This window comes from Pongo pygmaeus, chromosome 3 (assembly GCF_028885625.2).
Source record: "Pongo pygmaeus isolate AG05252 chromosome 3, NHGRI_mPonPyg2-v2.0_pri, whole genome shotgun sequence".
Lineage (NCBI taxonomy): Eukaryota > Metazoa > Chordata > Mammalia > Primates > Hominidae > Pongo > Pongo pygmaeus.
The window spans coordinates 121,733,540-121,758,978 of record NC_072376.2 but is presented as its reverse complement, the minus strand read 5'-3'; the positions used below and the strand labels follow the sequence as shown (position 1 = coordinate 121,758,978).

At 36.3% G+C, this 25,439-nt stretch overlaps 1 protein-coding gene across 5 annotated transcripts in view; it reads left to right on the top strand.

Annotated features, from left to right (window-relative positions):
• Positions 1-25,439, top strand: part of COL25A1 (collagen type XXV alpha 1 chain) — a 511,707-nt gene that overhangs the window by 331,050 nt on the left and 155,218 nt on the right. For all 5 annotated transcript variants that reach the window (XM_063663967.1, XM_054485599.1, XM_054485598.1 and 2 more), the window contains 2 exons: positions 4,533-4,559; positions 4,699-4,725. In XM_063663967.1, the coding sequence (XP_063520037.1) occupies positions 4,533-4,559; positions 4,699-4,725 (54 nt within the window). The remainder of the gene's footprint in view (positions 1-4,532; positions 4,560-4,698; positions 4,726-25,439) is intronic.

Below are 25,439 nucleotides of genomic sequence, written 5' to 3'. Positions count from 1 at the left end.
AATCCTTTGGTAGGAAGTTAATAACATTCCAACAATGCCCTAAAATAAATGTTCTAATTACTAACAACATTAATAAATAAAAACTTTATTAGCACCCTTAAGTACTTATTTATGTAATTAACTTTAGGATTAATTACATAGAACTAATTCAAAAGATCATTTCAAATATTCCTACTTATTTATTAAAGTGGGGCTTATAAAAGATCTGACTATTGGATTCTAGACCAAATCAGGACAAGAGTTCCCAAAAAGGCCTTCTATAGAGCTGTGACTCACTGTTCACTTCCCTATGACTGCTAATTTTACCATCTTTCCTTTCCATTGACCCTAACCTTCTTGGAGCAACAAAGTTTTATCTTCAAATAGTTACCAACCAGCCATTGATACCGTCACCTGAACAATAAATATGTCTACTAAATATTAGATTGTTGAGCTTGGTTTAGTTGGAAACAGCAATGTGCCATTGAAAAATAATTTGTAATTCAAATAGCCATTAATTTTTATTGCTGCCTATCCTTTAGTTAATACTAGTTAGCTTTTTTAACGCTAAAGATTAAAAAAATTAATACCCCAATTTTAATTTTAAAGGCTAATGTTCAAATAAACCTTTCTTTCATTTGTAATTTTTTGACTTAGAAAAGAAGTATGGCTTCTAAATTTTGGAAATATTATACTATCTGTGTTTACTAAGGTAGCCCACTTTGTTCTGCAAATTTAACCCATATTTTCAGTGAAAAGGGTACAATTCGGAAGGAAGAGTGGGATTTCAGTCAGAGCAGAAGAAAACACCTGCTGTTAATCCAAGTGCACAAGTGGGGGCTGGAGCGCCCAAAGCAGCCGCTGCAGCTGTGCATGGAGGTTGACCTCGGCTTTGCTTCTGTCCTAAGCTGGCAGGTGCCAAGACGCCATACTGTCTGCTCAGAAACACCCTCTTTTGAGGTGGCAATATTTATTGCTCAATTGTGGATGCAAATTAAGCATCCTTGCTCAGGGCAAGTTGGCTAAAGAACTCTAGTTGATACGTGGATTTGGCATGAGTAATTGGACTTTGAGGAAAAGGGTTGTCTCTGTTCCTCACTGTCAAATAACTTCACAAAAACTTTGTCCTTAAAGATGCTGTGTAACCTAACAAGGTGCCTTTAGAGGACTGGTACAATGGGAGATGTGGCCTCTGAAATCTCACTGGCAAAAGCAAACAAAAGTTTAAAGAGAAACCTGGGAAGGGGGTGGATATGGAGGCTGGGGAGGTGTCCATAGTAACAGTTGACCTTGATGTAGCTGAATTTTCTAGAGGTCATTTTTTCTTAATGCTACTATGTGGAAACTGTTTGCCTTAGACATTAGGCTATTTAGCTTCTCCAGGACAGGGACCATGTCTTTCTAAATCAGCCTTTCCCAACATATATGTTCCACCAGTGCTTACAGTGTTGCCACACTGTATAGACATTCAACAAATGTGTGTAAAAATCAAAATAAAGTTAACTAACATGCTACTTAAATCAAGACTAGAACCTCAATTGTATTTTTTAAATTTGGTGATATCCTCTCATTCTTCTTTTCTTTGGCTTTCATCTGCCCCACCACAAATAAAATCCTACTTGTATAACCTTAGTAAGCATTTGCATGTGTTAAAAATAATCGAATAAAGTCCTTAAACTTAATTTTCCAGAGATTAACACACAGACTGTACTCACTAATTACTACTTGATTCATGGAAAATAATAAAAATGTTAAAAATTTATTGAAAACAAAAATAATTTTTTCTCTTTCCTCTTTTAACTGGCAAAATGATTTTGGGGGTAAGAGATGAAAAGGTTTTATAAAGTTGATTTCCATTATCTTAGTCCCCTCTGCCCCTCCTCACTCCTCCTCTATTCCCCTTTCTCTCTTTTTGAACTTGAGACGTTGGGACCAGTGTCTGTGACACTGTGGAAAATGCAGTGGGGAGGCATTTTAGATGGCCCTTGTTGAAGGCAGGCACCAGATAGGTATCCTTCTTTCTGAGACTCTAGTTCCAGAGCTGTGTTCCAATACTTTGTGTCAAAACCTCTGCATTTAAAGTCACACATACTGGGTTAAAGTCCTGGCTAACTCACAAGAAGCCTAACGTTGATAGTCTTTGAGTTTCATTTTTGGCATCTGTAAAAGGATTATCATAATACTTATCTCGTTGGATTGTGGAAAAGATTAAATGCAATAACAGGTGAAAAAGTTTCCTGTCAATGGTAAAAGATACAAAGTATAGGACATGATGTAGTTATTAGTAATTTTATGGTAATTTCACAGCTGTTACCAGAAGCACCACACTGAGAATGAGAATTTTGTGCAGTTACTCTGTAGCTGGTACTTAGCAGAAGGAAATGTTTTAGAAGGTGGAGCATTGCTGCATTCCCACCTGCAGTGACATAGCAGCCTCCACTGGCACCTAGGGTGGGGTACTTTGCTAGAACCTAGGCCTGTTTCCTGTCCAACCTTGTCCTTTTTCCTCAGCCCTGCTGAAAATGGAGGTGAGAGAAGGTGACTCTGAAATGCTCCAGCTCCTCAGGTGGGCTGAAACCAAAACATGACTTTATCTTTAAGAGCTAGAATATTTAACATATCAGTGCCTCTAGAATTAGTATTTCTGTTCAAAGGTAAAGAAAATCTCAGTGAGGCCCAGGAATAGACAGCTGCCCAACAAAATAGAAATTCCTGTAAAGAGCCACATACATAGCATAACTTAACTTATGACAAAGGTAATACTGTACTATAATGGGGAAAAGGTACATTTTCAAGAAATGGTGTTTGGTTAATTTGATATCCACATTTTTAAAAAGCATCTTGACTTCTACCTGACATCATACACAATGAGTTCTTAATAAATTCAGATTTAAGTATGGAAGATAAAATAATGAAGTTTTTGGCTTTTAAAATAAACTTTAGCTAAAAAAATAGCTTCTAAAATAAAATGGAAAGCTCTCTTTATGACATTGAAGTAGGCAAGGATTTCTTAAGTGGAATATAAAAAGGGACAACTATAAAGAATAAAAAATGTTAAATTGAGTTTTATTAAAATTACGAACTCAGAGGTGTTCATCAAAAACACCTCTAAGAGAATGTAAAGGCAGTAAACAAAGTGGGAAAATATATTTGCAGTAAATATATCTGACAAAAGACTCATTCAAAATATATAAATAACTCTACATCTACCTACATACATATGTATAATGTATAATATATAATAAAGAACTCTAGCAAATCAACAGGACAATTCAGTAGGCCAAGGACAAAAGGTGTGAAGAGACACTTTATGAAAAAGGGTGTAAAATGGTCAATAAGTGTATTAAAAGGGAGTTCAATTTACTAATCACTGGGTAAATACATACTAAAACATGATGTGAAATTACTACATCACCACCAGAATGCCTAAAATGAAAAAGATAGAAAATATCAAGTATTGGTAATATGGGGCAACTGAAATTCTATACATCGCTGATGGGGCTTAAATTGTTAAGAATCACTTTGAAAAACCATTTGGCAGCATCTACTAAAACCAAACATATGTATGGTCTATAACCTAACAGTTCCTTTTCTAGATATACACCCAGCAGAAATGAATATACATTTTCACAAAAGACGTGAATTACTATGTTCATAGCACTTTTTTTTGAGACAGTCTTGCTCTGTTGTCCAGGCTGGAGTGCAGTGGCACAGTCTCAGCTCACCTCAACCTCCACCTCCCAGGTTCAAGCGATTCTCCTGCCTCAGCCTCCCAAGTAGCTGGGATCACAGGCATGCGCAACCACACCCAGCTAATTTTTGTATTTTTAGTAGAGATGTGGTTTCAACCAGGCTGGTCTTGAACTCCTGACCTAAGGTGATCCATCCGCTTTGGCCTCCCCAAGTGCTGGGATTACAGGCATGAGCCACTGTACCTGGCCATAGCGTATTTTTATAATAGCCAAGATCTAGAAACTCCTGGAAACAAATGGCTGCCAACAGTGGAATGAGTAAGTAAATGATGATATAGTCATACAGTGGAGTATTATAAAGCAGTAAGAACAATCTACAACTACACACAAAATTATGGATGAATTTCACACTAATTAAGCAAAAGAGGCCAGACTCTATGATTCTATGTACATAAAGTACAAAAACAGGCAAGATAATCTATATTGTCAGGGGTCAGAATAGTGGTTACTGTTGGTAGAGGGTAGTGACAAGGAAATGTCCCAACAAGAGCTTCTAACTTGCAGGTAATGTTCTATTTCTTCAACTGGGTTCTGCTTGCATACATGTGTTGAGTTTGTGAAAATTTATTCAGCATATTATGTACTTATGACATGATATGTACAGGTATACATGCACAAACATATATGGTTATATGTTTCACATTCTAATGTGATTAAAGTTTAGAAACCAAAATTTCTTGAGAAACCTCATTGACAGCTATCTCTGTATTCTTTGGATGAATCTTTCAACTAACCTGGCTGATCTATTCAGTTTACAATATCTTTTTTTAATTAAAATTTTTTTCTCTTTCTTTTTTTCAGGGCCCTCCTGGTCCAAAAGGTGATAAGGTAAGAAAATGCATACCAGATATAAAGTTAGTGGAGATCCATATTGGCGTGACCTATACTGTGTTACATTTTGATCTTTTTAATGCACATCATGTATACATTTTGGCTAAAACTGTTATCTCACCTTTCTATTCTACAGGGAGAACAAGGTGATCAGGGACCTAGGGTAAGTTGTGCTCTACCTATCTTGGGCAGAAAATTAGTTTCTAACTCCAAGTTTATTGAATGAAAGTACCCCAGCTTCATAATTGCCTTTGTGCCACATGGTTCAGAAATGGCTGGCAAAAATACCATACCACTTGTAAGGGAAAAAAACCTGATTAACGATTTGGATGTATTCTGTTGCATTATCTTTACTTGATGCCTATAAATAGAAAATTCTACAATAATTAGACATATTGAGTAAGGGCCAGAATCACTTCTAAGAATCAACAGCAGCCACCTTTCCCGTGACTATTGAGTCCTTCAGATTTGCATGAATTGTTTCGCAACATAGAGGCCATATGGATTTCTATTGAATTTGGCCTTTTGCTGCAGTTAAACCTTACGTGCTATTGCATAAATGTTTTTTTTTTTTTTGCAGATAAAATTATCAGTGCATTTTACATATTTGTTCTTTGCCATAAGTTTGCATAATACTTATTTGAATTTCTAGTTTTTATAGATTTTTAAGCAGATAAAAGGTGTAATACAATTTAGCATTGCAGGGAGGAGGGAGCATTCTTTTAAGCTTCTCAGCTGTGGCCCTTTTAACCATTATAACACAATGGTGAATGCTTTGTTGTTACCTTGGTAGTGCCAAGTCCTCTACTTCACATCTGTGCCGTATTACCCAAATATTCAGACATACTGTTTCAATGATGCAGTGGCTCCGTTCAACATACCTCTCAATTTTCTCATGTCACTATGCACAAAAGCAAGTATTTGGTTGAACAGAGTAATTTTTTACAGTGGAAAGGCTCATTTAAAACTTTCAGGTTGAAAAAAGAAACTATGTAGGTCTTTCTGTAAAATTCACTGTGCTTAGTTACTTATTAAATGCATTTATACTGCATACAGATATTTTTGCAAAAGATGCAGTTGATGCAAACTTGAAAGGTTTGTAGTTGTATTATCTCCTCATGTTTCTTAAACTAGATAAAAGTTATGCTATGATTTATTATACTTTCCCATTTGTTCTTCAGCCACTTCTTCATGTAGACATACTGATTATGCTTCACAGCATTTTGTTTCTCGTGGCAGTTAACTGTGGCCGATGACTAGCTTCAAGCCAAATGCTCATTTTAGGAGATTAAACACCACGTTATCCACTGTCATGGATGTGAATAAAATAAGACTCTCATAACCTTAAGTGATTAGAATACAGCCATTTGCTCTGTATGTGGTGATTATTTCACATGACATGTCTCCTCATATCGAGTATCGTTTCTTTCTACACACAATATCAAAATCACTCAGCTTCCTCTTTCCAGGTAAGAGGGAAACTGTTTCCATTCTGAGAAATCTTCTTTTGGCAAAGGAAGTGAAGGGTGGTTCACAGCTTAGCTGTCATCAGTATGCATGCAGTCCTCATTTTCAAAAAGGTGTGTTGGCTTTCATCGTTACAAAGAGTGATGATTGATTATAAAGCTAAGCCAAATTTTCAGGATGAAACCTGAAACCATCTGAAATTCACCTGGTTTCATGTTGCGTTACAAACTAAGACTTGGACCAGGTTCCTTGAAAGTTTGGCCAAAGTTCATGAACTACTTTGACAAACCCAGACTGCCTTTCATACAGATTTCAGCCAGTTTTCACACTGAATGGGGCCAAGTTTCACTCAATTCAGAGCCCATTTAGCATTTTAGGTGGAAAGTGGCAAAAAGTGATCTCATTTTCCTCTGTATTTTGCTTTGTATTGAAGGAATTTGGATTGAATTCCTAATACAGGATAAATCTTCATGGGTACGAATCTAAATGTCCTAGAAGGTAGAGGTGAAAGAGAATGAGAACCCACTGACTTGCCTGTCTTTTCTCAGATTCCAAGCAGGTCTCATTCAGTGCTGTTAGAATTTTATAAACATTACTATCTAGTAAGATAGTATTAGCTACATATTAGGAAATTGATCATATCAGGATAGTAAGATGAAGGTTCTATATTTCAAAAACATCAAAAATAAGAACTGGAAAAGTTTCCAATTTTAATGAAAATTAATTTTACCCACATTCTCTATTTAGGGACAGTATTCTTGCTGAAGACGACCAAAGGCTCTCTTTTTTTAAATGTAGAGTTTGTATTCCAATACCCTGTCCATTTTCATCCTGTTGCAGATTTTGAATTATGCTTTTTACCATTTGTTAATTATTTCTTCCCATAATTAACAATATGAACTCCAAACTCCATCATGTCAGCTCTTTGTCAGGTGAATTTCCATCATGAGACCTATATCATTTTCTTGAATATTTGGAAGTTTTAACTCTTTGACTCCCCAAGTGTCCAGTGGGAATAAATTAAGCCATAAGAAGTAAATCGAAGCTGGAAAAACTTGAAGATCATATAGAAATTAAGAATGTGAGACTGTTTTTAAGTACTTGGACATATATTAAGCAGTATATATTCAGCAGCTACCATCTTTAAGATACTGTGCTTAATACTATAGACACAATAAATGTGTCCACTTATCTCTCTCTTCTACTAACCACCAAATTCAACTTACTTTCATGTTCTTGATTACTTCAGTGGCTTTCCAATTAATCTTTCTATTTCCACTCTTAACCTTGTATAATCCATTTTCTACACAGCAGGCAGAGAGATCACTTGACATTGTAAATTAGATCATGTTACTCCTGTGTAAAACTTTAGAATGAAATCCAACCTGCTGTGCTTAGCTCTTGCCCATCCCCACCAGCTCATCTCACACTAGTCTTCCCTCCACCTACGACACTCGGCCACACACTGTCCTCCATGTCCTCTTCAGACACGTTGCACTTTCACCCAGCTCAACAGCTTTCCATTTGCCCTCTTCTGGTCTTCTTGTGATTGGGTTCTTCTTATCATTGAAACTTCATCTCAAATATCACCTCCTCTGAGAGAACTTCTCTAACTACTCAATCTAAACCAGAGATTATTCTATCTTGTTTATGTATTTACTTGCTCATTATCTATGAAATATGCCCCCCTCCCTCCTTAGGTCCTATATTCCATAAAAGCAAGATTCTTCTCTGTCTTGTTCATACCCCTTCACATAGAATAGTGAAGATTCAATAAATATTTGTTGAATGTATGAATAAAATATTGTTATATCATTATGGCCCTCAAGAAGCTGATAATTTCATGGGTATCTGAGTAAGAAAACTGTGTGGTTATATGTTATATGCCTCAAATAGATATACCAAGAGGTGCTAGAAAAGTGAAAATTCTTTCATTTTAAATGAGCGCTGGCAACTGTGGAAGAGGTGACACTTGAGCTAGAACTTGATAAATTGGTAATCTTTAGGAGGATACACTGAAGAGCAAGACATTACATATTCCAGGAAGAGGAAATAGTATAAACAATATTATCCAAGTAGAAAATGGCAGGATTTAGTTAAGGAACAATAATATTCCATTTGTGATTTTTTAAAATGTGGTATACACAATGAAGTACTATTTAACCTTAAAAAAGAAGGGAATCTTTTCATTTGCCACAGCATGGATGAACCTGAAGGGCATTATGTTAAGTGAAATAAGGCAGGCACAGAAAGATAAGTAACTGCATGATCTCACTTATATGTGGAATTTTTAAAAGTTGAATACATAGAAGTAGAGCATTTAATGGTGGTGACCCATGGCTGGTGGGGAGGGTTTTAGGAGATGTTGGTCAAAGGATACAAACTTCCAGTTAGATAAGAGGAATAAGTTCGAGAGGTCTACTGTACAGCAACGTGACCACAGTTAATAACAATATATTGTATTCTTGAAAATTGCTGAGAGTACATTGTGTTCTCACCAAAAAAGGTAAGGATGTGAGGTAATACAAATGTTAATTAGCCTGATATAGCCATCACATGATGTATACATATTTCAAAACAACATATATAACAATATATATATAATTTGTATTTGTCAATTAAAAGTAAGTTTTAAAAAGGACCCTAAAAAATAATATTCCATTTGCCAATAAGTAGATTAAGTAAAATATTGTGTCATATAGACTGAAAATTTTGGATTGAAGTTATATTATGGAGCATTTTGAATGTCTAGCGTGGTAGGCATTAGAGAGCCATTGAGAATTTTGAGCAATCTGTGCTTATCTTATTTGGAGACTATCTGTGCTTATTACCAAATATTCTTTATAAAAATATTTTTGAGGCCGGATGCAGTGGCTCACCGCTGTAATCCCAGCACTTTGGGAGGCTGAGGTAGGCAGATCACCTGAGGTCAGGAGTTTGAGACCAGCCTGGCCATCACAGTGAAACCCCATCTCTACTAAAAATACAAAGAGTAGCCAGGCGTGGTGGCGAGTGCCTGTAATCCCAGCTACTTGGGAGGCCGAGGCAGAAGAATCACTTGAACCTGGTAGGTGGAGGTTGCAGTGAGCCAAGATAGCACGATTGCACTCCAGCCTGGGCAACAGAGTGAGACTTGGGCTCAAAATAATTATTTTTTATATATATATATATTTGATGGTAGTATCTGCTATAGAATACAATTGGAAGAGACTGAAAGCAGGGTGACCAAGTAGACTAGGAAACTATGTCACTCATTTAGGACAAAGTCATAAGAATCTAGGCTGTACAGACAATGTCCAGTCCTCAGTGGAGAGGTAAGCGGAAAGGATGAGCTGACTTAGCATGGAACATCAGGTATCATTGGAGGCAAAGACACATACTGAGTAGAAAGGTCAGTGTCAGAGTGAGAATTTCAGCGGGGGTTAGGGAGAGAGGTGGAGTGGGAGGTGGTAAGTTGATGAACCAAGAGATTCCAAAGTGGTCACCAAAATACGGACAAAAGCTCCAATTTCACCATGAAAGCTAGGATATGAGTTTATTTTTCTCACATAAAAAGAAGTTTGGAGAAGGCAGTTGATAGTGTTATTTATATAATTAAATGGTGTTACTGTTGATTCAGTGATATTACTAAGTCTGTGAATCTCTTGGCCTTGTCTCATGATTACAAGAAGGCGCTTCAAGTCCAACCATTGCATCTAGGCGTATATCAGCAGGAAGGATAGAGAGGAAGAGTCTGAATCAAGAAAGCAACATTTTCCCTATGAACTTCTTAGTAGACTTCTAGTGGTCATGTCTCATTGGCTAGGTTGTGTCACACAGTCATCCAAAAGCTGGAAGGGACAAGGGGAATAGGGCTGAAAGGGAACTTAGGTCATCCAACCAATAAGGTTTACCACAAGTACCAAGCAAACACCTGAGTAGACAGAAGAGGGAAATCAGGGCTGACACTGATAGAGAAGCATTTGGTGAGAGAGAAGTCTTGAGGACACTTGAACAAGTGTCCCTATTCAGCTGACACTGAGGACCTGTGACCCTGGAGTTGTAGTCAGGTTAAAGTTTTTTAAAAAAGCAGCCAGGAAGTGAAATGGAAAGATGCTGAGGTGAAAATTCAAGACCAGTCTTGAAGCCAATTGGATGTAGGGGATAAAGTTGAAAAAGAAGATAAAGATAGGGCTAAAGTTTCTCGCTTGATGCTTGATAAAATAGGTCAGAAGAAAGTTGGGAGGATAAGTGAGAAGATGGATTTTAATTATGTGGAATTCGTGATCTTGATGAGATATTTCACTGGAATAGTGTAACAAACAGAAACATGAGACTAGACTTCTGAGGCAATGCCATAACTGGAGGTAACTATTACACAGCTGAACTTTCACAGAGGGAGAACTGAAATCCTAGAATTAGAAACATGGTAGGCAAAAGAGTAAGAAGAGTACTGCCCTAGGATAGAGGCTTTAAAAATACTCACACTTACAGAGTGGGATGAGGAAGGAAGGAGTGTCAGCAAAAGAGAGAGCATTTGAAGGTAGAAGCAGGACACTGCGTTGTGTGAACACTACACACAAAACTACTTGAAAAAAAAAAAAAGAGTGGCCAATATAACATTCTCAATAAAAAGAGAGCCTCAGGGATGAGGTCTTTCAAAAGCTTTTGGATTTTCTGTTTTGGAGTCATGGGCTATTAAAGGAATAACTTTTGTTAAGTAGTGAGAGTGAAAGTCAGATTGCAAGATGTTAAAAGGTAATGGTAGGAGAGTTGACCGTCTTTGAATACAGTTGATGGCATATGATTTAATGCAGGAGAAAGTGGGCTAACTTTTCAGCATTAACTTTCTTTCAGTATACATTGGACCAATTTCAGGCCTACAGTTTTAGGTGTAATATAACAACCACAAATATCATTGGGTTTTATTCTACGAGGCACTGTTAGATTTCCACAAATGAATGCCTCCTGACATAAGAATTGTACTTCCTGCCTTGATTCTTAGGGAGATGTCATTGCAGATTTGCCACTAATCTTTAATTCATTCTTCCAAACACTGCATTTCATTAGGCCTTTAGGCTTAGGGTTGGGATGGTGCTTTATCTGTGCTGTCAGTCACCACGCATAGAGTAGCCGGGCGCAAAGAGATAATTGATTCTCTTTATTTCATCCTCATAGCTTTATATTGCAAAGTTTTGAGGCTATGACTTTACCTTGTATTTAAGTAGAGATTACACAACCTGCTGAAAGGAAGTTGTCAGGGATTCCTAGGTTGAATAAGAAAGTTGGACTAGGAAATAAGACCTCACATAATAATTATAATTGCCTATAGCTTAGTCTTACAATTTGCTGGATACTTTTCTAGGTAAGTTGCACACATCATCTCTAAGCCTTACTACAGTGCAGAGAGATAGATTATCAGGGAGGAAAAACAGGAAAAGTAGATGCAGTCGAGTAAAATGATTATCCACATGGGCTGAAGTCAGGCTGGACAGGGATCAAATTCTAACTCTATCACTATCTATGATTATGATCAGGATTAATAAAGTAATACATGAAAAAATCTGTGATAAGCTCTCAACAAACCATACCTGATTTTTCTTCCCATATTTTGTATGAGGAATATGGGGTAAAGTAATTTGCCCAAGTTGACATAATTTGTAAGTGGTAGAAATGGGATTTAAACCTGGATTTCTCAGCTTCTAGTTTGTGCTGTTTTCAGTGAACAAGACTGCTTCCCTATCAATAAGGTAGTTGTTATAAAGTCATCAACATTAATGTGAAATGATAGGGGTTACAGAAATATCTGTGTTTGAAATAATAACAATAAGGATACTTTAATTGAGTTCCTAAAATATGCCAATCACTCTATGATGTCACAACTTATTTCAACAACCCTATGAAATACTTACTTTTATTATTCTCATTTAATGGATGAGGAAACCAAGACTTAGAAAATTTAAATATTTTGTCAAAAATAATAATCACTCACTGGCAGAACCAGAATTTGAACCTAGGTATTTACAGATTACATTTTCCATGTATTCTCTCATTTATCCTGTAAAGTAATGCTGTAAGTTAGTAGAACACGTATTAATATAACTTTTCTTTCTTTCTTTCTTTTTTCTTTCTTTCTTTCTTTCTTTTTCTTTCTCTTTCTTTCTTTCCTTTCCTTCTTTCCTCTCTTTCTTTCTTTCCCTCTCTCTTTCTTTTTCTCTCTCTCTTTCCTTTTTCCCTTCCCTTCCCTTCCTTCCTTTTCTTTTTTTCTTTTCTTTTCTTGTCTTTTCTTTTCTTTCTTTTCTTTTAAGACAGGGTCTCACTCTGTTGCCCAGGCTGGAATGCAGTGCCACAATCATGGCTCACTGCAGCCTCAACCTCCCAAGGCTCAGGTGATCCTCCTACCTCAGTCCCCCCGAATAGCTGGGACTACAGGCACACACTACCATGCCCAGCGATTTTTTTTTATTTTTAGTAGAAACAGGGTTTCATCATGTTGCCCAGGCTGGCCTTGAACTCCTGGACTCAAGTGAAGTGCCTAACTCAGCCACACTGAGTGCTGGGATTACAGGTGCGAGCCACTGCGCATGGCCAACTTTATTATGATTTTTATTTTTTTTCTGATGAGGACTGAACTCAAGCAGATTGAGTGACTTGTTCAAGTTCTTTCACATACATTTACCAAAAGACAGTGTTGGGACTCAACACCAATTTCAAATCCTGCTATCTTTCTACAATATCAAGCTGCCTCCAGATGGCTGCTAGGAACCCTTTCAACTTGAAAATCCCAGATCTCCGTGAATAAGATTGAAAAAGCTGGGGAACACAAGCACAAATAGGTGGATATTTTTTCTTTGTAATTATGATAGACTCAGTTTATGCAGGCCACACACTGTCAACTCAACAGAAAACATATGAATGGATGAATGGCCATATAGTAATACCCCCCAAAACTTAACTGAATGAATGATCACTACATAGTAATACCCTAGAACCTGTATGTCACTGAGTAATACCTTAGAACTCACTATATGGAGCAAAGAGAGGCAGGGCAATGTTGGTCCCCCTCCAAGGACTGTAAGAACACCCACCCAATTACTTTGTTTTTTTTTTTAGTTTATTCTTGTTATTGTTTATTCATTCAATAACTCTAATTGGATAATTTAATCTGTTTACACTCAAGGAAATTATTAATAGGTAAAAACGACAGCCATTCGTTGTTTTCTGATTGTTTTTAAATGCTTTCTTTCTTCCTCTTTTTTTATGCTGAAGACATGTATTATTCTTTATTGTTTAATTAAATATTAGATCTTGTGTTGTTCCAAAACAGATTTTAAAATTGGTTATAAAATACATACTAATCAACAGGATAGACTGAAAGTGTTACCCAAAAAACAATCTTAAAAAGTGTAGGGTAACATATTATATTCTTTTTTTTTTATTATACTTTAAGTTTTAGGGTACATGTGCACAGTGTGCAGGTTAGTTACATACGTATACATGTGCCATGCTGGTGTGCTGCACCCATTAACTCGTCATTTAGCATTAGGTATATCTCCTAATGCTATCCCTCCCCCCCACCCCACAACAGTCCCCAGAGTGTGATGTTCCCCTTCCTGTGTCCCTGTGTTCTCATTGTTCAGTTCCCATCTATGAGTGAGAACATGCGGTGTTTGGTTTTTTGTCCTTGCGATAGTTTACTGAGAATGATGATTTCCAATTTCATCCATGTCCCTACAAAGGACATGAACTCATCATTTTTTATGGCTACATAGTATTCCATGGTGTATATATGCCACATTTTCTTAATCCAGTCTATCATTCTTGGACATTTGGGTTGGTTCCAAGTCTTTGCTATTGTGAATAGTGCCACAATAAACATACGTGTGCATGTGTCTTTATAGCAGCATGATTTATAATCCTTTGAGTATATACCCAGTAATGGGATGGCTGGGTCAAATGGCATTTCTAGTTCTAGATCCCTGAGGAATCGCCACACTGACTTCCACAAGGGTTGAACTAGTTTACAGTCCCACCAACAGTGTAAAAGTGTTCCTATTTCTCCACATCCTCTCCAGCACCTGTTGTTTCCTGACTTTTTAATGATTGCCATTCTAACTGGGATGAGATGGTATCTCATTGTGGTTTTGATTTGCATTTCTCTGATGGCCAGTGATGATGAGCATTTTTTCATATGTCTTTTGGCTGCATAAATGTCTTCTTTTGAGAAGTGTCTGTTCATATCCTTTGCCCGCTTTTTGATGGGGTTGTTTGTTTTTTCCTTGTAAATTTGTTTGAGTTCATTGTAGATTCTGGGTATTAGCCCTTTGTCAGATGAATAGGTTGCAAAAATTTTCTCCCATTTTGTAGGTTGCCTGTTCACTCTGATGGTAGTTTCTTTTGCTGTGCAGAAGCTCTTGAGTTTAATTAGATCCCATTTGTCAATTTTGGCTTTTGTTGCCATTGCTTTTGGTGTTTTAGACATGAAGTCCTTGCCCATGCCTATGTCCTGAATGGTAATGCCTAGGTTTTCTTCTAGGGTTTTTATGGTTTTAGGTCTAATGTTTACGTCTTTAATCCATCTTGAATTAATTTTTGTATAAGGTGTAAGGAAGGGATCCAGTTTCAGCTTTCTACATATGGCTAGCCAGTTTTCCCAGCACCATTTATTAAATAGGGAATCCTTTCCCCATTGCTTGTTTTTCTCAGGTTTGTCAAAGATCAGATAGTGGTAGATATGCAGCGTTATTTCTGAGGGCTCTGTTCTGTTCCATTGATCGATCTCTCTGTTTTGGTACCAGTACCATGCTGTTTTGGTTACTGTAGCCTTGTAGTATAGTTTGAAGTCAGGTAGCGTGATGCCTCCAGCTTTCTTCTTTTGGCTTAGGATTGACTTGGCGATGCGGGCTCTTTTTTGGTACCTTATGAACTTTAAAGTAGTTTTTTTCCAATTCTGTGAAGAAAGTCATTGGTAGCTTGATGGGGATGGCAATGAATCTATAAACTACCTTGGGCAGTATGGCCATTTTCACGATATTGATTCTTCCTCCCCATGAGCATGGAATGTTCTTCCATTTGTTTGTATCCTCTTTTATTTCCTTGAGCAGTGGTTTGTAGTTCTCCTTGAAGAGGTCCTTCACGTCCCTTGTAAGTTGGATTCCTAAGTATTTTATTCTCTTTGAAGCAACTGTGAATGGGAGTTCGCTCATGATTTGGCTCTCTGTTTGTCTGTTATTGGTGTATAAGAATGCTTGTGACTTTTGTACATTGATTTTGTATCCTGAGACTTTGCTGAAGTTGCTTATCAGCTTAAGGAGATTTTGGGCTGAGACAATAGGGTTTTCTAGATATACAATCATGTCGTCTGCAAACAGGGACAATTTGACTTCCTCTTTTCCTAACTGAATACGCTTGATTTCCTTCTCCTGCCTAATTTCCCTGGCCAGAACTTCCAACACTATGTTGAATAGGAGTGGTGAAAGAGGGCATCCCTGTCTTGTGCCAGTTTTCAAAGGGAATGCTTCCAGTTTTTGTCCATTCAGTTTGATATTGGCTGTGGGTTTGTCATAGATAGCTCTTATTATTTTGAGATCCATCCCATCAATACCTAATTTATTGAGAGTTTTTAGCATGAAGGGTTGTTGAATTTTGTCAAAGGCCTTTTCTGCATCTATTGAGATAATCATGTGGTTTTTGTCTTTGGTTCTGTTTATATGCTGGATTACATTTATTGATTTGCGTATATTGAACCAGCTTTGCATTCCAGGGATGAAGCCCACTTGATCACGGTGGATAAGCTTTTTGATGTGCTGCTGGATTCGGTTTGCCAGTATTTTATTGAGGAATTTTGCATCAATGTTCATCAAGGATATTGGTCTAAAATTCTCTTTTTTGGTTGTGTCTCTGCCCGGCTTTGGTATCAGGATGATGCTGGCCTCATAAAATGAGTTAGGAAGGATTCCCTCTTTTTCTATTGATTGGGATAGTTTCAGAAGGAATGGTACCAGTTCCTCCTTGTACCTCTGGTAGAATTCGGCTGTGAATCCATCTGGTCCTGGACTCTTTTTGGTTGGTAAGCTATTGATTATTGCCACAATTTCAGAGCCTGTTATTGGTCTATTCAGAGATTCAACTTCTTCCTGGTTTAGTCTTGGGAGAGTGTATGCATCCAGGAATTTATCCATTTCTTCTAGATTTTCTAGTTTATTTGCGTAGAGGTGTTTGTAGTACTCTCTGATGGTAGTTTGTATTTCTGTGGGATCGGTGGTGATATCCCCTATATCATTTTTTATTGCGTCTATTTGATTCTTCTCTTTTTTTCTTTATTAGTCTTGCTAGCGGTCTATCAATTTTGTTGATCCTTTCAAAAAACCAGCTCCTGGATTCACTAATTTTTTGAAGGGTTTTTTGTGTCTCTATTTCCTTCAGTTCTGCTCTGATTTTAGTTATTTCTTGCCTTCTGCTAGCTTTTGAATGTGTTTGCTCTTGCTTTTCTAATTCTTTCAATTGTGATGTTAGGGTGTCAATTTTGGATCTTTCCTGCTTTCTCTTGTGGGCATTTAGTGGTATAAATTTCCCTCTACACACTGCTTTGAATGTGTCCCAGAGATTCTGGTATGTTGTGTCTTGGTTCTCGTTGGTGTCAAAGAACATCTTTATTTCTGCCTTCATTTTATTATGTACCCAGTAGTCATTCGGGAGCAGGTTGTTCAGTTTCCACGTAGTTGAGCGGTTTTGAGTGAGTTTCTTAATCCTGAGTTCTAGTTTGATTGCACTGTGGTCTGAGAGACAGTTTGTTATAATTTTTGTTCTTTTACATTTGCTGAGGAGAGCTTTACTTCCAACTATGTGGTCAATTTTGGAATAGGTGTGGTGTGGTGCTGAAAAAAATGTATATTCTGTTGATTTGGGTTGGAGAGTTCTGTAGATGTCTATTAGGTCTGCTTGGTGCAGAGTTGAGTTCAATTCCTGGGTATCCTTGTTAACTTTCTGTCTCGTTGATCTGTCTAATGTTGACAGTGGGGTGTTAAAGTCTCCCATTATTATTGTGTGGGAGTCTAAGTCTCTTTGCAGGTCACTCAGGAGTTGCTTTATGAATCTGGGTGCTCCTGTATTGGGTGCATATATATTTAGGATAGTTAGCTCTTCTTGTCGAATTGATCCCTTTACCATTATGTAATGGCCTTCTTTGTCTCTTTTGATCTTTGTTGGTTTAAAGTCTGTTATATCAGAGACTAGGGTTGCAACCCCTGCCTTTTTTTGTTTTCCATTTGCTTGGTAGATCTTCCTCCATCCTTTTATTTTGAGCCTATGTGTGTCTCTGCAAGTGAGATGGATCTGCTGAATACAGCACACTGATGGGTCTTCACTCTTCATCCAATTTGCCAGTCTGTGTCTTTTAATTGCAGCATTTAGTCCATTTACATTTAAAGTTAATATTGTTATGTGTGAATTTGATCCTGTCATTATGATGTTAGCTGGTTATTTTGCTCGGTAGTTGATGCAGTTTCTTCCTAGTCTCGATGGTCTTTACATTTTGGCATGATTTTGCAGCAGTTGGTACCGGTTGCTCCTTTCCATGTTTAGTGCTTCCTTCAGGAGCTCTTTTAGGGCAGGCCTGGTGGTGACAAAATCTCTTAGCATTTGCTTGTCTGTAAAGTATTTTATTTCTCCTTCACTTATGAAGCTTAGTTTGGCTGGATATGAAATTCTGGGTTGAAAATTCTTTTCTTTAAGAATGTTGAATATTGGCCCCCACTCTCTTCTGGCTTGTAGAGTTCCTGCCGGGAGATCCGCTGTTAGTCTAATGGGCTTCCCTTTGTGGGTAACCCGACCTTTCTCTCTGGCTGCCCTTAACATTTTTTCCTTCATTTCAACTTTGGTGAATCTGACGATTATGTGTCTTGGAGTTGCTCTTCTCGAGGAGTATCTTTGTGGCGTTCTCTGTATTTCCTGAATCTGAATGTTGGCCTATCTTGCTAGGTTGGGGAAGTTCTCCTGGATAATATCCTGCAGAGTGTTTTCCAACTTGGTTCCATTCTCCCCATCACTTTCAGGTACACCAATCAGACGCAGATTTGGTCTTTTCACATAGTCCCATATTTCTTGGAGGCTTTGTTCGTTTCTTTTTATTCTTTTTTCTCTAAACTTCCCTTCTCGCTTCATTTCATTCATTTCATCTTCCATCACTGATACCCTTTCTTCCAGTTGATTGCATCGGCTCCTGAGGCTTCTGCATTCTTCACGTAGTTCTCGAGCAGTTATCTTGTTATAATACAGAGTTTACTTCTCAACTCAATAGCACCTATTCGAAAATTGTATATATTATCACACCAGTCTTAAAAATTTTTTAAAAAGAAAATTGCATATCAAGATCTTGCTTATACTTGCTATTAGTAATTGTTTCTTCAGGATAACCAGATGGATGAAGTTTGTTTTCTGCTCTTCATAGTGCTGAGTTTGCATAACCTATAAGCTATGTTGTTGTTCCACTTTTATTCTAAGTCTCTCTTTGCAAAAGAATGAACTTCACTTTTTTATCAGTAACAGAACCTCAGTGTCAACTGTAAAAGTCTCAAGACTTAATGCTTCTCCCGTTGTCATCTACACCTACTACTGCTACCGCTGTCTCTCTTCATCATTAAAGAGGGCTTTTTGTTTGCCCAGTTCATAAGGGCCTCTGCCCTCATCATGAACCATAGCTCTGGAATCACAGTGACACCCAGGGCTTTGATGATAATGGCTCATATTTCTTTTCTCTATCTTAGTGACTTAAAAACATAGCCTTAAAAATAAGCAAAGCTGTTGTAATATTTAATAATGACTTTTTAAAATGGAATACTATGTTTTTCTGAAATTGTGGCAAATTTATTAATCAAACAGGCAATAAAATGAAGAAACATCATGAAGTTATCTTTTGATTATATATTAATCTTCTAATCAGTTGGTTACCATCACCTTGCCAAATAACACAGAGTCCTGATAAATAGGAGATTTAGTGGTTATTGGTCTCAACATCATCAGCCAACAGCTGGTTTTAAATGAGTCCTAAGCTCTCACAGTTTCAATAAGCCACCCAGGAGCTCTGCTTCACATTTTCATAAAATTCCTTTGTCCTCCTAGTGTATTCGAGTAAATTTTCATAACAGCTGGGACTATGCAAAACTGATAACATCTTAAAAACATCTTTGGCAAGACAGATTAAGTTCCAGAAAAGGAAAGCATTTAGAAGTTTATTTTATTATCTTAACCTTTGTTGACTTGAATGATTAAACAGATTTTTTGGCTCTGCTGAAACATTTAGGCCTGGATATTAATTTGATGTCCTTATTTGTTTAACCCTTGCCTTTCTCTGTAGCCTTAATGAATATACTACTCATTGGGTACTGAATGTATTACCTGAGAAAAGGGAATGGATATAACACAATGGAAAGAAATAAATTATGAGAAAATTATTTTAACACTTTCCAGATTCAGAAGCTGGCATGGAAACAGTAAGCTCATTTAGATTTGCAAATGTTCTTATCATAGGGATTTTCTAATCAGAGTTCTCTTTTGAGTGTTCTCTGTCATACTTCAAACCACTAAAAAGTTGTTGCATTGAATTGAACCCAGGAATATTTGTAAATTTTTCCTAATATGGGTCAATTTAGAAAATAAATTATTTTTTACAAACAATGGTAGATGTGTTGACAATATTTCCTTGGAATTCAGTGTTGTAAATTTTATCTCAGTGTTAGTGGTTGAATGGCTGGGCTCATCAAATATGAAAAAAAGAGAGATTTGGAAAGGATGAGGAATAATGGCTCTACCTATATTATGTCAGTTTAAATCTTGTATATATGTCCTTAAAAGATTATGTAAGTAAATCTATCCCTACTGAATAAATATAGTAATTCAGTTGAGTAAACTTTTATACAAAATATATGAAAGTAAGAAGGAACATTTTGCAAAATGCTTATATATATATAAAATAGTATAGTAGTGAAATGCCTGAGATGTGAGCCTTTAACTGAAAATTCTATTAATGACCACAGAGATATTAAAATCAAAGCCAAAATCCAATCCTAAGCACATCCTCTGGCAAGAAATTCTGGAAAATGATACCAACCAGTTTGAATAACGATTGGATTTCCTTTTTGTCTTTTGAGTACAGTGACATTCATATGTAAATAATTATTTGATTATTTAGATTATTTATTTTAATTAATTTTATTATTTACTATTTATTAATTATTCACATTAATTATTTAATTAAATTATTCACATTATTTAATTATGATATTATTTACATATGATATGTAAATAATTATTTCCATTTTATGGAGTAAAGAGATTTCATTTGTCCACACTTTTGTGCTCATTGTTCATGTAAACTGCAATATTCTTCTTACTTTTTCATGTGACATATATCCCTGGATGTATGCCTTATCTTTTCAGGCTTAGGGACACTGTTTCACATTTTTCTTGAAATTAAGTAGAATGACATATTTTAATTGAAAGACAATATATTTGTATATGTATATATTTAATATTATTCCATTTATATTTCTTTCGTTTGGATTTTTACAAGTGCTGCTTTTTATAAAATATTGGTTACATAATTTAAAGACTTCCTTGATAAGTAATATATTAATAATCCTCTCTCAAACATGAAACTATACAGAAGGTTTTATTCTTTGTCTTATATTTAAGCAAGCTTATTTTTTACTTGAATCCAAATATAAAATTTTTAGATTTATTAATTCATGTACTGTAGAGCTATGAGTTGCACTAATGCCTACAATGGAAGCATATGCTAAAATGTGAAGGTCGATTTGAGGTTGGTGACTTTCAATATTATATAGAGAATGTAAGGCTTTTAGTAAATATACTAAAACCTGTATTTGAAATGGACAAAAAAATCCAATTTATACTTTAGCTGGTAATACCCATGAATAATGAACATTTTGTGGATAGAAAATACAGCAATTTATAAACAATTTACACTAACAAAATTGAACATTATTACCACCATTATTTTTGTATCACTCCCTAATGTAGAATCATAGTTGCAACTGGAAATATTTGAAGTGAATTAACCAAATAGAAGTCAAGAAAGTAAAAAACAGCAGATTTTAACGGTGCATCACGATTTACAGAAGGGACTGGAGGGCAGGATTATATTTTTGATTCTTCCCTTCAGAATGGGTGGAATAATGGCTTATGCATTGACAGATCATGTTCAGGGAGAACAGTTCCTGTAGGTCTGAATGAGATGGGTCTCTGGAAAGTCATTTAATGCCAGACAGCAGCATCCTTTCATAAGCATACCTGCACTAATGTGTCCAGCAGCCCCCTGTAGCAGACACAGCCTGTAAATCACAGTTGGCAAACAAGACTGGCTTTATAGGAAAAGGAAGTCAGTTGCAAGGCCCTACTTCAAATGTAATTCTACAGTGACTTTGGGGGAGTGAGGAAGCTTTGCTTTTCATCTCTTAGAAGCCAGTTAAACTTTGCTTGAAAAATGTTGATATTCAAAGAAACCTTTATTGATCACTAGTGGGTTTTATTAGCACAAATGAATTATTTAACACAAACATAGAGAGACAAACAGTAATCATAATAATAATAATAACAATACTATTGGTTTTACAGTTCCACATACCAAGAACTTCCGGGCATTCATATCATGCTTTATAAGCTTGTGAATTTAGCATGAATCTGGTTGACAAAAGAGTCAGTGATGGAAAGGTAGTATCAAAAACCTCCAGTGTAGCATTCCAAACCATCAAATAACTGGTTACATAGGATACTCTTTTCAGTGCAGGTATTTTAGTCAGCTTCAGGCCTAAAGTAATTCCTTATAATTAACAATTAAGGGCTGGGCACGGTGGCTCACACCTGTAATCCCAGCACTTTGGGAGGCCAAGGCGGGTGGATCATGAGGTCAGGAGATCAAGACCATCCTAGCCAACATGGTGAGACACTGTCTCTACTAAAAATACAAAAACTAGCTGGGCGTAGCGTCTATAGTTCCAGCTACTTGGGAGGCTGAGGCAGGAGAATCACTTGAACCTGGGAGGTGGAGGTTGCAGTGAGTCGAGATCCCGCCACTGCACTCCAGCCTGGGTGACAGAGCGAGACTCCGTCTCAAAAAAAAAAAAAAGAATTAAGGTAGAGAAATGGTGGTGGAAAACAAAAAGAGAGAGAAATTGCCATGGCAGAGTGAAAGTGCTGTCCTGGCTTGAAGCCTGTGGGATGCAACAGGAAATGGCAGGAACTAACTGTAACATTAGGAAGGACAAGAGAACAACAGGTGGTAATTCCTGTCTCATTTGCCATGTCTTCAAAAGAACATGTCAGCCTGAATATTCTGTATATTGTCAGGGGAAGAAAAATCTAAGGGAGATACAATCAAATTTTTAATTAAGAATACATTCAGTTGTTTTCAAAAATATTTTTATTCCTTTGGCCTTTCATCAGGCTTATTATTTTTAGAGGCTGAGTTAATTTACTTAGCTAGACTATTAAAATTGTGGCCCAATCTTGAAATTTCTTGCCAAAATCTTGACCTTGTCATCATTGAGAGGAAGCCATCACTTTGTGATATTTCCGGGACTGCTGAAGGGAAATTCTTCCACTGGTGAGGTAGGAAGTACAGAATGAAGGAAGCGACTGAGGCAGTGATGCCCAAACATAGAGCAGAGCAGAGCAGGGCAGGGCAGGGCAGGGCAGGGCAGGGCAGGGCAGGGCAGGGCAGGAGAACCATCTGAGATGTGCCTTAGTTTGAAGTTGCATATGCTGTAATCACATGCGACTGAAAACTAAGTGGCAAATCTTGCAAAAGACAATCCAAAATAATACATTTTGGATTGTCTTTTGTAAGATTTATGAATTACTTCTTATATTAAGAATTGTCAAACACTTGCCTTTTATAGCCAGTTGTTTAAAATGTTGTACTGTATCTCATTCCATATACTAGTGTGTGAACGTATTTCAGTTCTCACTGACAGGAATTAGTCTATCTCTAGGTAAATTTTATATGCACATCTCTGTGTGTGAATACTTACTCATAATTACGCTCACCAATAATGTCTTTATGAAGCAGAGTTGTCCATAAATACAGATTCTCCACATATACAAGATCTAAACATGCACAAATGTGAACCTATTCTTGTTTATACTCTAATTCCTATTAAGAAAAGATAGGTAAATGTTCAAAGCAATCTATGAAGCTTTTTAGATTAACTTGATATATCTTCCTTTGCTTTTTGCACAAAAATTGTTAAGCTCCTCATCTTCTAATTAATTGTTTTTTTAAAAAGTATTTTTCTATTCCGTGTAGCATTTCAGGATTAAAGAGAATGTAAATTGACAAAATTTAGTGCTAGAGGTTCCTTCTTGCATACCTTAACATGCAAGGAAATCATTCTTAATATTTCTTTGCAAAGTGAGATGGAAGCAAGCACAGTGGAAGTTCTTGATGATCGCATCAAAGACTGGCTCTGACTTCCAAATAGAGTCCACACACATTTTCAAGATAATCTTGAAAAGCAAATATTTACCTTGACTTCAATTTTAGAGAAAACTTGGAGACTAATTCAAGAGACAGATGACTATTCTTAGGTATATCTTTTCTTTCTATTTCGTAGTGGTTGAAGAAGACGGTTCTAGAATGCCAGCACCAAAGCTTCCTTTTAGGAATGTAAACTTTTAGATACAAGGCGGGCTCTAACATAGTCCTTGAATTTAACAGAAGTTATAGCAGCACTTGGTAATTTTTCAGCCTTTATTCTTCCCTATCCTCAGTTCATTTTTTATCCTACTGAACTGTGCTTTGAGAACATAGCATTGGAAAGATTTTAAACCACTGGCATAGTTTTAGCTCATGTTTTGAACATCAAAAATTACTGTATTTTGTCTGGTAACATGGCTTATATGCATGATATGGTAGAAAGCCACTAGCTACAATTTAACCATTTTTATTAATGTTTTTACATTTCTTTGGTGGTATATCTTTGTTTTTTAAAAAATGTGTAATATATTTGACAATCACTATAATTTTGATGATGAAAAGAATAGTAAGGAATATGTTGTCTTTGAACAATCTCGTTTTCTTTCTCTGCCAAATAGATAACTACTAAGTTTACGTTAAGAGCTTTACCCCACTACACACATTATTTCATTTTCTGGCATAGATAAACACGTTATTTCTATGTTGACAAAGTGAATTTTCTAAAGGATCTCCTCTGTTAGGAAACTCTAGAATACAACATTATGAAGCCATTCTATTTTTGCTGCCTTTTTTAAGTTCAGTACAAAATCACTTTTCAGTCTTGCAACCTTTTCTTTAGTAGTCATTTGCAATTATTCAAAAATTTTATAAAAGGAAATGAATTTTGAGGAGTTTCAGGAAGAGGGCAATATCTGGAGATCTATTAGACTTTTTGGATTTGTTCAGAAAGCTAATGTAGAGATTTACAACTTCACCCTTCATTTTACATTTTTAGGCAGAAAAGTCAAACAAAATTGAATTGGAGAAAGCTTGCTATGTCACCAGTACAATGTTGAATGTTAATGCTGTAACTCTATACTGGTCTGTGGTATTACTTCCACTTTGGAGCCATGTACTTCTAATAAAATGTGTCAGAGAAGAATGCAAAGTTTGAGTCATTGTATCTATCCAGAATTTTATATTATAACTGTTACAATAAGTCAAGATTTTTAGAATGTGTCAAATGTAATGGCATGTGCCAACAGGGTTGTAGTTTGAGAAACTGTCACAACTTCTATGGAATTTCTTTTTAGGGTAGAGACTAACACCTTTGGTTGTAGTGGGGAAAAGGAATTCAATGTCTTTATTTTTTCCTATTATTGGAATGTGTTCACTATTTGGTGCAATCTTCCTTCTATATTTTAAATTAGTAATGCACAAAGGAGCAGATTAGAGGCTGCAAACTGGTAGCCTGTGAACCAGATTTTGGTAGTAGATACATTTCATTTTTCTTTCCCAGATTAGTTGCTAATATTAGGCAATTTCATATAAATCTTATTTAAAAATTTCTCTTGAGAAATTTAAAAAGCTGGCACCATTGAGTTTACCTTCCTTTATAAGGAAGGTTGGCTGAAGGTGAATGGAGTCTGTCTGCTTTAGGTAGGACATGCATTTTGAATTATCCCCAGTGACACCCAACCTGTTCCATTTACTTACATATGTGTGCAGTTTCTGTTGGCATTGGAGTTTGCAGTACCTGGATTAGATATTAAGATGATTTTGCTTTTGATGTTATGATGACAGAGTCCATCAAAATATACAAACACATAGATCACAAAACAATTAATTATGAATCATTTACTTTCTAGAAAAAAAAGGCTATAATAGTGCCTTTAACATAATTTACATACTGTTTATTTTAAAGGTATATCGAATTATTTTTATACTTGTGGTTTTCA